The sequence below is a fragment of the Equus asinus genome, chromosome 25, assembly GCF_041296235.1.
Source record: "Equus asinus isolate D_3611 breed Donkey chromosome 25, EquAss-T2T_v2, whole genome shotgun sequence".
Classification (NCBI taxonomy): domain Eukaryota; kingdom Metazoa; phylum Chordata; class Mammalia; order Perissodactyla; family Equidae; genus Equus; species Equus asinus.
Window position 1 is genome coordinate 37466859 of NC_091814.1, and position 14336 is coordinate 37481194.

At 33.2% G+C, this 14336-nt stretch overlaps 1 protein-coding gene across 2 annotated transcripts in view; it reads right to left on the reverse strand.

Annotated features, from left to right (window-relative positions):
- Positions 1-1213: 1213 nt before the first annotated feature.
- Positions 1214-14336, reverse strand: part of ODR4 (odr-4 GPCR localization factor homolog) — a 36731-nt gene continuing 23608 nt past the window's right edge. For both annotated transcript variants that reach the window (XM_014868634.3, XM_044758699.2), the window contains 3 exons: positions 13782-13967; positions 4696-4806; positions 1214-3486 (listed from right to left, as the gene is read on the reverse strand). In XM_014868634.3, the coding sequence (XP_014724120.3) occupies positions 3419-3486; positions 4696-4806; positions 13782-13967 (365 nt within the window). In that variant the 3' untranslated portion in view covers positions 1214-3418. The remainder of the gene's footprint in view (positions 3487-4695; positions 4807-13781; positions 13968-14336) is intronic.

Sequence of the window (14336 nt, forward strand, 5' to 3'; positions counted from 1 at the left end):
TTTCCTTAAGAATTTAAAGCCATTTCCCTCAAAGTGCTGCTTCTGCTGCATCACCCAATTTTTCCAAATGTAGTACTTACAATTAGATTCTAAGTATTTATGTTTTCTTCTTTCATCCATGAAGTTTTTAAAAAATTTGTAATCATAATCATAATTTGTAAATGATTAAAAAAATTTTAAACTTTATAACTGACTGATTTATGATTATCCATTTAATACTAATCTTTTGAAATTTATTGTGAGTTGTATTGTCAATGCTTAATTAAGAACATTTTCTAACTGTTGATTATTCTAACGATGTCCATTGAATCAATACTGTTAATTTCATTATTCAAAGCTGTGCTTTCACTCATTCTTTGGCCTGCTTGATCTATCAGTAAGTTGAGAGCTACTGACATCTTCCATCATGTTGTTCAATTTGTTGGTTTAGACCTATAGACATTCTGAAGTCATTTTATAAATATATACAAATTTAAAATTGTCATATATTCCTAGTGGATTGATCCTTTTACCATTATTTAGTGGCCTTCTACATCTTTGCTAATACTATCATAAAATCTAATTTTGATTTAATATCACTAAAGCTACATAAGTTGTCTTTTGCTGCTTGCACAATGTGTTTCTTTCATCTTTTTAAAAATTCAGCCTATAACTGGATTGAAAAAAATCTAATCTGTTGTTCAACTGGGTTTAGTCTACTCATATTTATTTTAATTATTACTTGACTTACTATTATCTTACTAACTTTGTTCCTCCTCTACCCTCACTCTACAATCTCTCCCCTTTTCTGTACTGAGTTATTGTCTTTCTATTCCATATTTTAGTTTTCCCTTGGAATGATTCATTCTCTATTATTTTTGCAGCCATATTTGAAATTTTACTATAACATTTAACATAATTTTAAAGTTAAACAATATTTTAATCCATTTTCTGAATAAAAGCACTTCACAAAACTTTAATCACCCTCCTCCCATCCTATAAGCTATTGTCCAGCTTTTCAATTACATCTTATTTTAAAAGTCCACACTAATGTTGAATAAAATGTTTATTTAGTTTTACATTTGTTTACAATTTTATTTCTTATAAACACTTCTATCATCATGACTTTTATATAAACACTTTTGATTTTTACATATTTTATCATTTTATTTGCTCATTAGTTCTTTAATTTCAGATCATCCTTTTGGAATTATTTTCCTTCTTGAAGATCATCTTTTTGCAATTTCTTTAATGAAGATCTGCTGATAGTAAAATCTGTTTTTCATCTGAACATGTTTTTATTTCAGTTTTTCTTAGTACAAATTCTAAGTTGATAATTAGTTCTCGGAATTTTGAAGGCATTATTCTACCATCTTTTGGGTATGTTGTTACTGTTGAAAAGCCTACTAAGTATTTGACAGCCTTGTCTTCATTGATGATCTTTTTCTCCCTTTGATTGCTTTTAAAATCTTGTGTTTGGTATCTTGCAGTTACACTACATTGAGTTTAGGTATGGATTTTATCTGTATATGCCTGGGACATATTGCACTTTCTGAATTCATGTTTTCCCAACAAATGTGGAAATTCTGTTACCTCTTCAAATATTGCCACTCCTCCATCCTCTCTATTCTCTTCTTGTAGTACTTCTAGGCTTTACAATTCTTCCCTCCACATCTCTTAACTTCTCTTTAATATTTCTATTTTCTAATTCCTTGTTTCTCCTTGCTGCACACTGGGTAATTTCTTTAGATCCAGCTTCCAGTTTATTTATCATCTCTTCAGCTGAGTCTAATATGTTATTCATGTCTGAGGTGGTTTTTTTCATTTCAAATAACATATTTCCCATTTCTACCAGTTTCATTTATTTCTTTTTCAGATCTGCCTGTGGTTCCATCCTTCACGTATGTTGGTGATGAGACCTTAGAGAACTGAACACAAAGTCTGTATTTCTAGATTCCTTTTCATGCTAGCTAGTTTCAACTTGCTCTTGGTGATCTCTATTCATGAAATAATATTGTTATTATCTTTTATTAACTATTATTATCTTTTTTTTTTGAGGAAGATTAGCCCTGAGCTAACTACTGCCAGTCCTCCTCTTTTTTGCTGAGGAAGCCTGGCCCTGAGCTAACATCCATGCCCATCTTCCTCTACTTTATATGTGGGACCCCTACCACAGCATGGCGTGCCAAGCAGTGCCATGTCCACACCCGGGATCCAAACCAGCAAACCCTGGGCTGCTGAGAAACAGAACGTGCGAACTTAACTGCTGCGCCACTGGGCCAGCCCCCTAATAGTGCTTTATCTTAATCTACAGGAATCTTGGGCCTATGTCTTGCATCTATCAGGAGCTACAGGGTACCAAAACTGAGGGCCACCTGAACTGTCCTGGCTGGGATAGCATCTCAGATTCAGATTTATCTCATTTTTGATCCATGACAAACTGCATTCAACAGTGCTACAAGAGTAACTGCCATCCAGAAAACCACTGTTCACCTATAAGCTTAATATATTATTTACAATTCCCAACTCCAAATGTGTTCCTTTTTATGGGGGAGGAAAAATAGGAAGCTCCTGGAGATTTCCTCTACTTTATTTGAGCCTATTAGTACATTCAAAAATTTAAAAAATGGTTAAAATGGTAAATTTTATGTTATGCATATTTTACTACATAAAACAAGTTAAAGAAAAAAAATGTGGGGGCAAACTAGTGAATTGATTTAGGGTTGAAACCCTTAGTTAGAAAAACACTGGTCTGTATGATGGAATTGGATGAAATCACCCGGGAGAGAGCGCAGTGGATCTAGTTGTTTTATAGTACCTAGTCTAAAGTACGGCTGCAAGCAAAAGTCTTATTTAATATATTAAAACAGTTATAATATACTAACCTGAGGAAAGCACATGGTTTATGGCAATCCTTACAGATTCAAACCTCTCTGGAAGGATTTGCTACCCCTCAAACAGAACTCAATCAGTATTTTGGAACTGAGTCTACATTATAAAGGTCCTAGAGCATGAACTTACCCAACAGGTTGTCGTCCCACTTCGTAGAAATTTCTCCTGTTGTTCTATTACTAAGACATTCAGTCAACCTGACTATTCAACTTTTCAATGTCCTGATCAATATGTGATCCAGATCAATAGAACTAAAATCTGTGAAAATAAACCACCATTTTGAACATTTTAAAAAATAGATAATAATGATTTGTTACATGCAACTTCCATCTAGACGCATAACTTTATTTTTGGAAGCCTGAGCCATCTATGATATAAACACAAGGCAGCTGGTGATTTCACTTTAGTCAGAAACACACTTAACAGGCATTATGGCAGCAGATCTGGCTGCTGTTGTCTTAAATGCAGATGGATTGTTTGCATCTTTATTATTCATAATTGTTGGTCAGGGTTCTCTGGATGATCAGGACGCTCTCTGTGTCTCACCCTAATCACTGAAGTAATGAAAGGAGATACCCGCAGCAAGGACTGCCACTGCAAATGCTGCAACCACACCTACAAGCGAAACAAACACAAAACAAATGGAAATGGAATGAGCAAAAGAAAGGTTTAACTGATCCTAGGCTGTGAAATGTAGGTAACTGATGGACCTAAACAACCACACACACACACACAAACACATATACCTATACACACATATGTATGTACTAGAAGCCAGCAAAGTCTTAGAGGAAAATGGAGCAATAAGTTGAAAGAGTAGACTGCAAAGGTTGGACTGATAATCATGTACTTCATCACCTTAGCAAAACCTTAAAAAAAAAAAAGACTGTCTCTCTTAAACACGTGTGTGCACTCACACACCTCTAAGAGAAAAACTAACACATACTTTAAAAGGCTTTTCTAAATATTCATAGTGACATTCCAGCTGTCTCATGCTATTTAGTTTAAACCAAAAAGACAGCTCCAATGGGCAGTGGTTCTCAATCAATTACAATGCGAAGTCACTTGTATAGCTATTGAAAACTACGGAAACTCAGATTCCATCATTATAAAATCTAACAATTAGTAAGTCTGGGTTGGTAACTTTTTATTTATTTTTTCCTGATTATTGTAAATTAAAACAAAACTGACCAGAGTAGTCCCCACACACACACACACACACACATTCACTTAGGTAAAAGAATTTAGGTAATTAACTTAAGTTTATCTAATGAGTAAGTGACAAGAAAAACAACTAACGCTTCAGGCTACTAACTCTCAGTCAAAAGTCTTCATGCTCATTTCTAAAATTGGCATTCCACTAAACAACGAGTCTACATGTTCTTTGATCAATAAATCTGAAAAATGTTAAAGTAACTGCCACAGTTCTTGGAGCTTTTAAAATACTAAAGCAATATAAATTTTCAGATTTGAATTGGACTTTTTTCATACAACACATATCAAAATCTTCCACAATATCAACCCTGGGAATACCAATTTGGAAAACATTGGTCCTACTATACTAATTGATTCCCGAAACTCAACATGTTTTCCTTCGCAAAGCACGCAAAAACTTAACAGGAAGTGTCATCTTTGAGGGCACTCGGGAAAATTATTTATAAATCTTTGTATTTCTAGGACCTAGCACTTTCCATAATATTCCATAAATACTGGCTTAATCTAGCACTTTTAAGGGAGCAAAATGAAAGCAAAATAATTTTAAAGTAATAAGAAAACTCAAATCTAAAATACCATCTTTTCAATGTTATAAAAAAAATAGGATACCTATGTTGTGCTGAATTTTCACTAATATTGTAGTTTTAATTGGTTGTTTTGGTTGTTCATCATCTGTGCCGTCCAGTGAAGCTTCAGTATTCACAGAGGAACTCAAACAAGCTGCAAGAGGATAATAATAATAAATACTAAACAAAATGAGAATAATTACCATTTTAAAATGAGTTTTAAATAAGAACATTATAAAAAATATATACAATGAGCTCCAGTTTCCTTCAACTTGATTTTTTTATAACATGATTATCATCAAATGTAGGTGAATTAAATTTCATGGAATATATGTCAAAATGACATAATTTTAAAAATACTTTATGTAGTTTTATAACTGACCGAAACCAGAGATCCACACAGCCAGTTCTGAATCTTTCCCACAAATTCTAATGTGTTTACTATATGGTAGTAGAGATAAATTGACACCAAATATCAAACCAGAGAGTAACAGAATAACCTTCACTCTTAATTTGGATTAATTTTATATCATTCTTATTGGTGGTTTTAGAGATGAATAATTTCAAATAATTAGATATTAATAATAAAAGCAGAGATCAGCAAACTGCAGCCCATGGGCCAGACCTTATGTGCCCCACAAAGCCTAGAATATTTACTATTTAGCCCTATACAGAAAAAGGTTGCTGACTCTTGATCTAACCTGAAATTTGAAATACACAAGCAAAATAAAACCAGAAATTTGACCTTAAAACAACTCAGCGTTAAGCAAGGCAAGTACATTATCTCATTGCACAAATGAAAAATAAGATCTGAGAAATTAAGTGGATATTTGAGGGTCATGGGCAGCAGAACTGAGGATTCAAATACAAGTTCTTTTTCTACTTCATTATGCTGACTAGAATTTATGTAGGTTAGCCTAGCTGAATTTATACAACACTGATTCAAAGTATTTGCACTGAAAATATCTTTAGAGATCACACACATCAGTGGTTTTCATTTTTTTACCTAGTGCTAAAGAATCTGACAGAAAATCCTAGTATGTAAAACAGATGAAAGCAGCATTAACTCTGGTTGAAGCAAGGATGGAGGGCTCCTGGAGCCAAACGCCCTGCTTCCCCTCAGATGTGGTAGTGGAGTGCTGTTCTACAGAACTCTGGGGAACGACGTTTGAAAGCAACTACTTCATGTTGATCCCTTTATTTACAAGGAAGAGAAGAGAGCCACAGAGTGAGAGACAATAAATACTATTGTTTAAATTCAAAGTAAAATAACCTATTGCTTAGATTTAAAACGTCCTTAAAGACATCTTTGTATCCCAATATATTAGCAGACTCACAAGGATGACACATCCACTTATGAAATACATATCTGTCAAACCAAAATGAATGAAAGGAAAAGAAAAAACTCGCCTCCTTCTCAGTTTCCCATGAAAAAAAGTTTACTGTCGTTTTCAGAAATAATCCTTAGTAATAACCTCATTAGAATGAAAGGTACCATCAGTCTTTTTTTTGCCTCTTCGAGCACATGACTAAAGTACTTTAAAACCAAACAACATTCTTCTCTTTTTTTCTACTCCCATATCAAATAAGTCACAAAGACCAAAAAATAACACTTTATTTCTAGACTACCTTAGCCCACCAGCTTCAAATTTCCCCTAACTTCATCTATAGGTCTAAAAGTTGAATAGAGCACAATTTTATTCATGTTAAAACACACACACACAAACTTTGGCTTTTCTATTAGCAACTATTACTGCTAAAAAGCTTTTCATTTGGGCCATTAAAATCCTTACATAACAAATAAAAATAATGGATGAAGCATGAATTACAATTATTTGCTACAGGAATTTTTTTTACTTGAGTATTTAAAGAGCATAAAAATGGTTTTATTTGTCCTGATATATTACTTACACATTTAATATTGAATTGTTATATGTGAAGATCAGGCTCTAGTTGGTCCTCTGGACAAATAATTTACTTCCATAAAAAAAGTCATTTCATTGCTCTACTTCCATTTTTAAATCTGTCATACAAAATTATGTTGATTTGATATAAATTTGAGGTAATTTTACTGAAGCAGAGCACTTTTCAAGGATGAATAAGGCCTTGTCATAATTTATTTGTGTTTGCTTTGGTGGAAGCTTGTAGGACTTTGTTTTTTTATATATTTTTTAATTAATTAATTTTTTTTTGGTAAGGAAGACTGGCCCTGAGCTAACATCTGTGTGAATCTTCTTCTGTTTTGTATGTGTGACATCGCCACAGCATGGCTTAATGAGCAGTCTGTAGGTCTGTGCCTGGGATCTGAACCGGAGAACCCCAGGCTACTGAAGTGGAGCACATGAACTTAACTGCTACGCCACCAGGCTGGCCCCATTTGTAGGATTTTGATTCAAATCTTAGACACTATGCCATTTCACCAATACTTTAACATGTTGTCTGAAATTTAAATGCAAATAACACGTGATTCAATAGGAAATTAGATCTTAACCATTCCTTAAAACTAGGTAATTTTAACTTTAGACAAATCCCAAGTTAATCACATAGGAAAGCAATCTTCTTGAGCAACTGTCAACAAAAGAGAAAGCAAGAGCCATGATAAATGCATGCTAAGTTGTAGATGTGTTCAGATTTCATTCTAAGCTGCAGACAGGTAGGCAGGAGTATTAAGAAGCTTGAAATGAAACGTCAGGACTTGAACTCCTTCCTTCTCTTCTTCCCCATTCCTGAATCCGAAATTAAGGAGGTTTCACTACAGTTAGTGATTTAGCCATAAAAGTACATCTTTAGTATTACTTCTTTTCTCTTTATAATTATCATTGTTTAACCAAACAAGAAAAATTAATTTCCGCTCTGATATCAAGACAGAATCGGCAAAGAGTAGCTTCACCAGATTTTAAAGGTGCGTCTCCAAATTTTTAGCTGATACTTTTTGGCTAAAGCACATCTGAATTATTAAACTAATATCTACTAGGAGATGACTAAAGCATCTAAGAAATTCTAAAGCCATAGTTATCCCTCTCCTTAAGTGAGTCATATTGACAAACAAATTGTTCTTCATCCTTTACGTCATTTAAAAGTATGTTACTTTAAGATACTTGGCAAAATATATATTTTAAACCTAGCAACTACTTGGCAACTATATTATAGAACAGAAATAATTAATAATAATCAAGCAAATAATGAATACTTAGAAAATAAAGCCAGATACTCAGAATAAGTTTAACATTCCTAAATGTATAGTAACTGATTTCAATTTTTGAATTTGAACATTTGAACTCTATTTTTTATGGTTTATTTTATATGGAAGCTTTAACATCAAATATTTAAGAAAATCTATGCAAACTATAAAACATTAATTTCCATACTTTAATATTAACGTTTTTCATTATAATTCAGAAGATTCATTATGTAAAAGTCTTGTAATAATGCTAATTATCACCCTACATTTATGTAACTTACTGTTTAGAGTATTTTCCCTAACATTTTTACTAAATTCTCCTATCAATCCCAAGAAAATCTGGGGTTCAGAGTGGATCTGTTTAAGGTTACATAGCTGTCACCTGGACTCAGCTAAAGTACTATGTTGGTAAAATTATGCATCTAATATTTTTGAGTAAATTAATAAATGAATGAATGAGTAAATGAGTGAATAAGTGAATATAATTCTCAACCAATAGGATGTTTATGTAAAAGCACTTAATTTTTCTACTAAAATGTTTGTTTTTACTCTATCCCATAATTTGGGTACGTGTTATTTCACAATTAAAAATACACTAATTACTAAATCATTCCTTCTAATTCAACAAATACTTGATGAAGCAAAACTAATATAATTCCAGACAAAGTCAGATTCTTGTTCACAATGCATCTGACACCAGCATTCAATTCCTAAAAAGCCTAGAGTTACCTCTACTGTATTCATCTTTCAAAATGAACTCAAATGTCACCTGCTCTGAGCTTCCTCTGAATCCCTGACAGGGATGGTGCCTGTGCTAAATGTTCTGATAATTCTCTGTTCATTCCTCTATTATAGAACTAATCACCTTATTTTGGAAAAGTTCATTTCTCTGTATTGCCCATCATACTGTGAGCTTCTTGAGAGTCAGGACTATATACTTGATCTCTAGAACCCTAATGCCTAATACATAATAGGCAATCAACATACAGTAATCAATCATTCAGTTGAGATTTATGTAAGTTTCAAAACCAGGGCAGAGTCTTAAAAGAATCATATCGACCATACTGAAGTACTATCTTCAGTACATTACGTAATATTAGAAAAATACATAATACCAGAAACCACGAGTTTGACACAGCGTACATATAAGTATACACACCTAAACTTTCCAAACTGCTGCTTTGTTTCCTTTGTTCTCGTAATATTATACTCTTTCTACTCAGTTAATCCATCTCTATACTAGACTGTCAGCATAAAAAAAGAAATATAGATAAGAAATAACTTTAAAATACAGTGTGAAACATACAACTAGGTATCAATATTAAAAGCTTATGAAAATCGAAACAAAAAAAGCAAATGGATTAATATTTATATATCTAAGATTAAAAAATTATTTTAAAGTACTTCATAGCTACTAGTTCATTCTAATATTTAACAGAGTACAAACAACGCTAATGATAGAGCTTACTCAAGGAAAGCTGAAAAACAGAATTAAAATATATTTAGTATAGATACAAATGATAAAACCACTCATTACGGAACAGCGTTTAAATCTGATAATAATAGTTAAGAAGTAGATTATCTTGAGGCTAAAAATAAATTTTTTAATTACTTGCAAAAATATTTCAAAGAATCATTCAAAACTCTGGGGCTTTTAATATATTTGGGATTATCTACTGTATATTATAGAGCATCAACTGCATAAGTGTGTGTTTTCAGTTTAAAGAGAAATATAAAAGTAGTAATAATAAAGAATAAAAAACTGAATTTAGAATTTACTAAAATTTGAAAATACCAATGCCAAACCTTTGTAATTATAGATTATAAGTTATTGCTAACCTACAGTCAAAAAATCTTTTTCTAGTTGAATTATTAACCAAATACTGGAGACCCTAAAATTCTGATCATTAATCTTAAGTTCTCACTCTTAGGATCTTACTACATGCTCTACATAATAATGCCTACACATTCTATCTTTCAAATCACATTATAGGCTTTTTGAGGAAAGGAATCTGGTCCTTGATTTGTTTTTATCACACCGCCTTAAACAAAGCACATGTTTAATAAATATCTAATAGACACACTAAATGCTGAAAACTAGAATTAATATTTCTGGGGCAACAATTACTGCTACATATTGTCCTATGTTTTAAACGTTCTCTACCCCTTAAAATGTTCTCCACTATTGACTCATAGAGCTCCAACTATTATATCCTTCGTCATGTTCAGTGTAGTGCACTACACAAACTTTAAAAACCTTACTTCTGGCTAGGCATAAGCTTATAATTTTTCAAGCATGAAATAAGTATAAAAGAAGATATAGTTTCCTAAAAATGACCTATTCAGTATATGTCAGTCAGTTAGTAACAAATATTTATGAATACCTACCATGTTTTAGGCATGGAGCTCAGATACAGAAGTAAGCATTCTCGGTACTTACTCTCAAAAATCTTACAGTCTAATGTGGATGATTAACATTAAATATGATGAGTTAAATAATTACAAGCATGCAAAGTAATGTAAAAGAGTAGCACAAAACTATGATTAAATATAATGGAAGCATTCACCCAGTCTGAGCACATAAAAGTTAGTATCTACACAGGTGAAAAAAATTCTATTTAGCACTCTGAGACAGGATCAGTATCATATTGATCTTTGGACTCCAAGCGCTAGGACTGACAAAATCAGTAATTTGTTCAGCCAATGAACATTTACTGAGTACCTATAATGTGTTGGAAAGTTCTGGAAATGCAGCAGAGAGCAAGAAAGGCAAATCCTTTTCCTTGTGAATCTTATAGAAAAATCAAGAAATGTACACTAACATGTACATATAATGGTTTAAGAAGAGTTCACATTTATTGGGTTTTAGTTTCATTTTGGGGAGGTTGTCATGCAAGGCTGCCATAGCTGCCTCTTTAAGAGTATACTACAGTGATGGAAGCTACTTGGATTTGTGCGCGTGTGTGAGGAAGATTCACCCTGAGCCAGCATCTGTTGCCAATCCTCCTCTCTTGTTGCCTAAGACTAGCCCTGAGCTCACATCTGTGCCAATCCTCCCTCCATCCTGCACGTGGGAGGCCTCCACAGCATAGCTGACAAGCGAGGCGGGTCCACATCCAGGATCCGAACCAGGGAACTCCAGGCAACTGAAGTGGAGCACATGGAACCTTAACCACTCAGCCACCAGGCCGGCCCCCGTGGATTTTTTTTAATCTGCCTTACAGGTATAAAAAATGGCTATTAACCTCTGTTATTACCTGAGGTTAATAACTATAATTAACTGATTTTTAAAGTATAACTACGTATTGAATAAAATAAAAACTAGTGTATAAACTCATGTTTAAAATACAACATGGAATTAGATAAAAGAAAATCATTTCTTAAGATGACAGTAGTCTTAAAGAAATCTAAATGAAATATCTCTCTTCCTACTCTTTTATATCTGATTTTTAAAGTAAGTTGTGAATGAGGGCAAATTTTGCATACAGTGCTACCATTAGTCATTCTTAATTCAGCAAAGTGATACGTACTAAGAGTATGACAAATAATTCAAAAGAATATGAAAGCCATACATAATAACAGATACAAGATTCTAGCCAACAAATGAGAAATTATACTGACATAAGATGAAATTAAACAAGGATAATGTAACGTCATTCATTTAAGTTTAAAATTTTTTAAATAATAGAATGAAGAGAGCCAGGCTAAAATAAGTATCTAGATTAAGGAAAGTAATAGTCCTATAGTCTGTATTGGTTAGGTCCCATGGAAAGGCAGTAAAACAAAATTGTTAGGAAAAAAGCACAGACTCTAGAACCGAACTGCCTTGTTCAAATTCCAGCTCCATCATTTACTAGCTACATAACCCTAGGAAAGTTACTAGACCCTTCTGAGCCTCAGTTCTCTCATTTGGAAAATGGGGCTAATCATAGTACCTATATCATAGTGTTGTTATAAGGGTTAAATGATTTAGTATTTGGAAGGCTCTTAAAACAGTGCCCAGCACGTATTAGGTTCTATATAAATAAGAGCTAATATTATTATTAGAGTAATTGGTTCAATTCAGGATAACATATTTCAAGAAAGGCAAATCAGAATATATTTAAAGAAGTTTTTAATCTTTCTTAGTTCACCAATGCTTTGAAAGCTTACATCTTTTCCTCAGAAAAAAATTACACAATTACATTCAAGTGGTTTTTGGATCTCCCGAAAGTCAGCTATGACCCCAAGGGTTCTGGACACCACAGGTTAAAAATTCTTAATCTAAAGGAAGGCAAACAAAGTGGTAAGAAAAAATGAGGTCTGGAAACTATAATAAAGAGAACAGTTAAAGGTATGTGGGAATACTTGGCTCTGAAATCTTTAGAACATGACAGTTGACCTCAAATATAAAACATGGCCTCAAGAAAGAATTCACGTGCTCCAGATTACTGAATAAAGTATAAGTTACAGGAAGGCAGACGGGTAGCCAGAGTAAAGGAAGAACAGTCTAAATACCAATCTGCTAGAGATACAGATTTCAGTATTCTAAGAAAGAGAATGAACTAGGTCAACTCTAATGAGCCCACAAAAAATTCACCCAGGTTATCAACAATAGATGGGTCAACAACTATCGTTAGACACTAGTGACAGAAGTGAACAAAACAAACAAAACTTCCTGCCCTCGGAGTCTAAGTTTGGTTGGCAAAGATAGTGTAGTTAGTAATCCAGGAAAACATATTTCGGAAAGTAGTAAACATTTTTATCAGTCTACTTTCAAAATCTCTATCAGATAGGGAATATGCTATAGCTTTACCTTTTAAAATGTTAGCTTTCACAAGACTGAAACACAGCCGCTGCTTTAACATCAGATACTGAGCAATTCAGAGTGGCTTATTGCCCTTTGAAACAAACTTCCTGTTCCATACCATGATTAATACTAACTTGGAGCTATTGAGAAATAGCTGGTGGTCTCCAACTGACGTAAGGCTTCACTGACAGATTTGAAATTCACCAACCAAATACTTCTTTGACTCATCATGGTAACAAGAGCACTCTAAATCAAACACTCTACTCTTGTCGGGGGTAGGAATTAGTTAAGCAACAGAGGGATAACTAGGAAATTAGAATTAGAAAAAGGACTTAAAAATTGCTATACCCATTTCACAAACATCCATATTCATAAGTAATCTAAAGACTTTCTACTATGACACCAGAAATTTCAAGATTAATAAATTGCTTTGTACTCAGTATTTATTGATACTTGCAAATAATTAGTTCTATCACATATTTTTAAATATTTCAGGAAGACCATCATACACCTACATGTTTGCATATCCTGCTCTTAATAGAAATAAAAACAAAAACAAACCAAAGCAAAACAAAACAAAACAAAAAAAACCAGCCTTCCAAAATGTAAGGTCAACTGTGAAAGTGATGGCTAGGGGAAAAAATGTGTTACACAATTAGTATGGCAAATTGATGCTCTAGAAAAATAATCTTCATCTAATTTTTGGAACAGCCCATTTTAGTTTAATATCCCAATAATACAATGGGGAGAGGAAAATAAAGGGAAATAGAATGGAGAAGGCGTTTGATAGTGTTTAAAAGACTTTGTGACATGATGCTTAACCAAATAATTAAGATAATGTCTTTTAAGAAAACTTTTCTTGTAATAAAAAGAAATCCCTTAAAGCTATATATTTTCACCTATTTAAGGCTGAACTTGTTTTAAGACTTGTGAGGCTTGGAAAATCCTAAAGTATCTTAAATTTTGGTACAGTTTTCCAGGAAAACACTGACCACATATTTATATATTTAGAAATCAAAAAGACACAATTTTAAATGCCTTGAAGTGTTGAACAGAACCACCTTTAAGGAAATCTAAAGACACGATATTTAAACTAGATGTCTCATAGGTAATCTTAGCAGTAGTCTAATCAGGTTCTTAAATAACATCATATAATTACCCGTGTTTATTTCCTCTGCAATTTCCAAATCTTCTATTTGAATCATATGATCTAACATTTCTATAAAATGGGCTCTGATTTCTTCAGCTGATTCATCGCCAAATTTATAATCACATAACATTACAGTGGATCCCGGAACGGGGACAAAAACTCGGTGAGGGAGGATGTGGAACTCTTTTTCAGAATCTAAAAGGAGAAGGAACATTATCAATAGTTAGATAGGTCTGTCACTGGTATCAGTGATATACAGTTTACAAGTCTAGGAAAGCATATACTAATAGAAATAAAACCTAGGTCTTTTCATTTTCTAATTGACCTGCACAAAATTGCTCTTACTGAATTCTGCTTTACCTCAGTACCCCTGGCCTCTGCAAGGGACCTAAATGCTACTCCTACGAACAGAAACTTACCAGCGCCTTCAGTGTGAGGATGTTGTTGATTACACATTCCTGCATTATCCACTGTCCTATGAAGGAATACTCAGGAGAGAATTTTGTCCCTGGTCTCAGAAATTGTTGTTTTTCTTGTTTGTTTTGACTTTACAAGTATGGAATT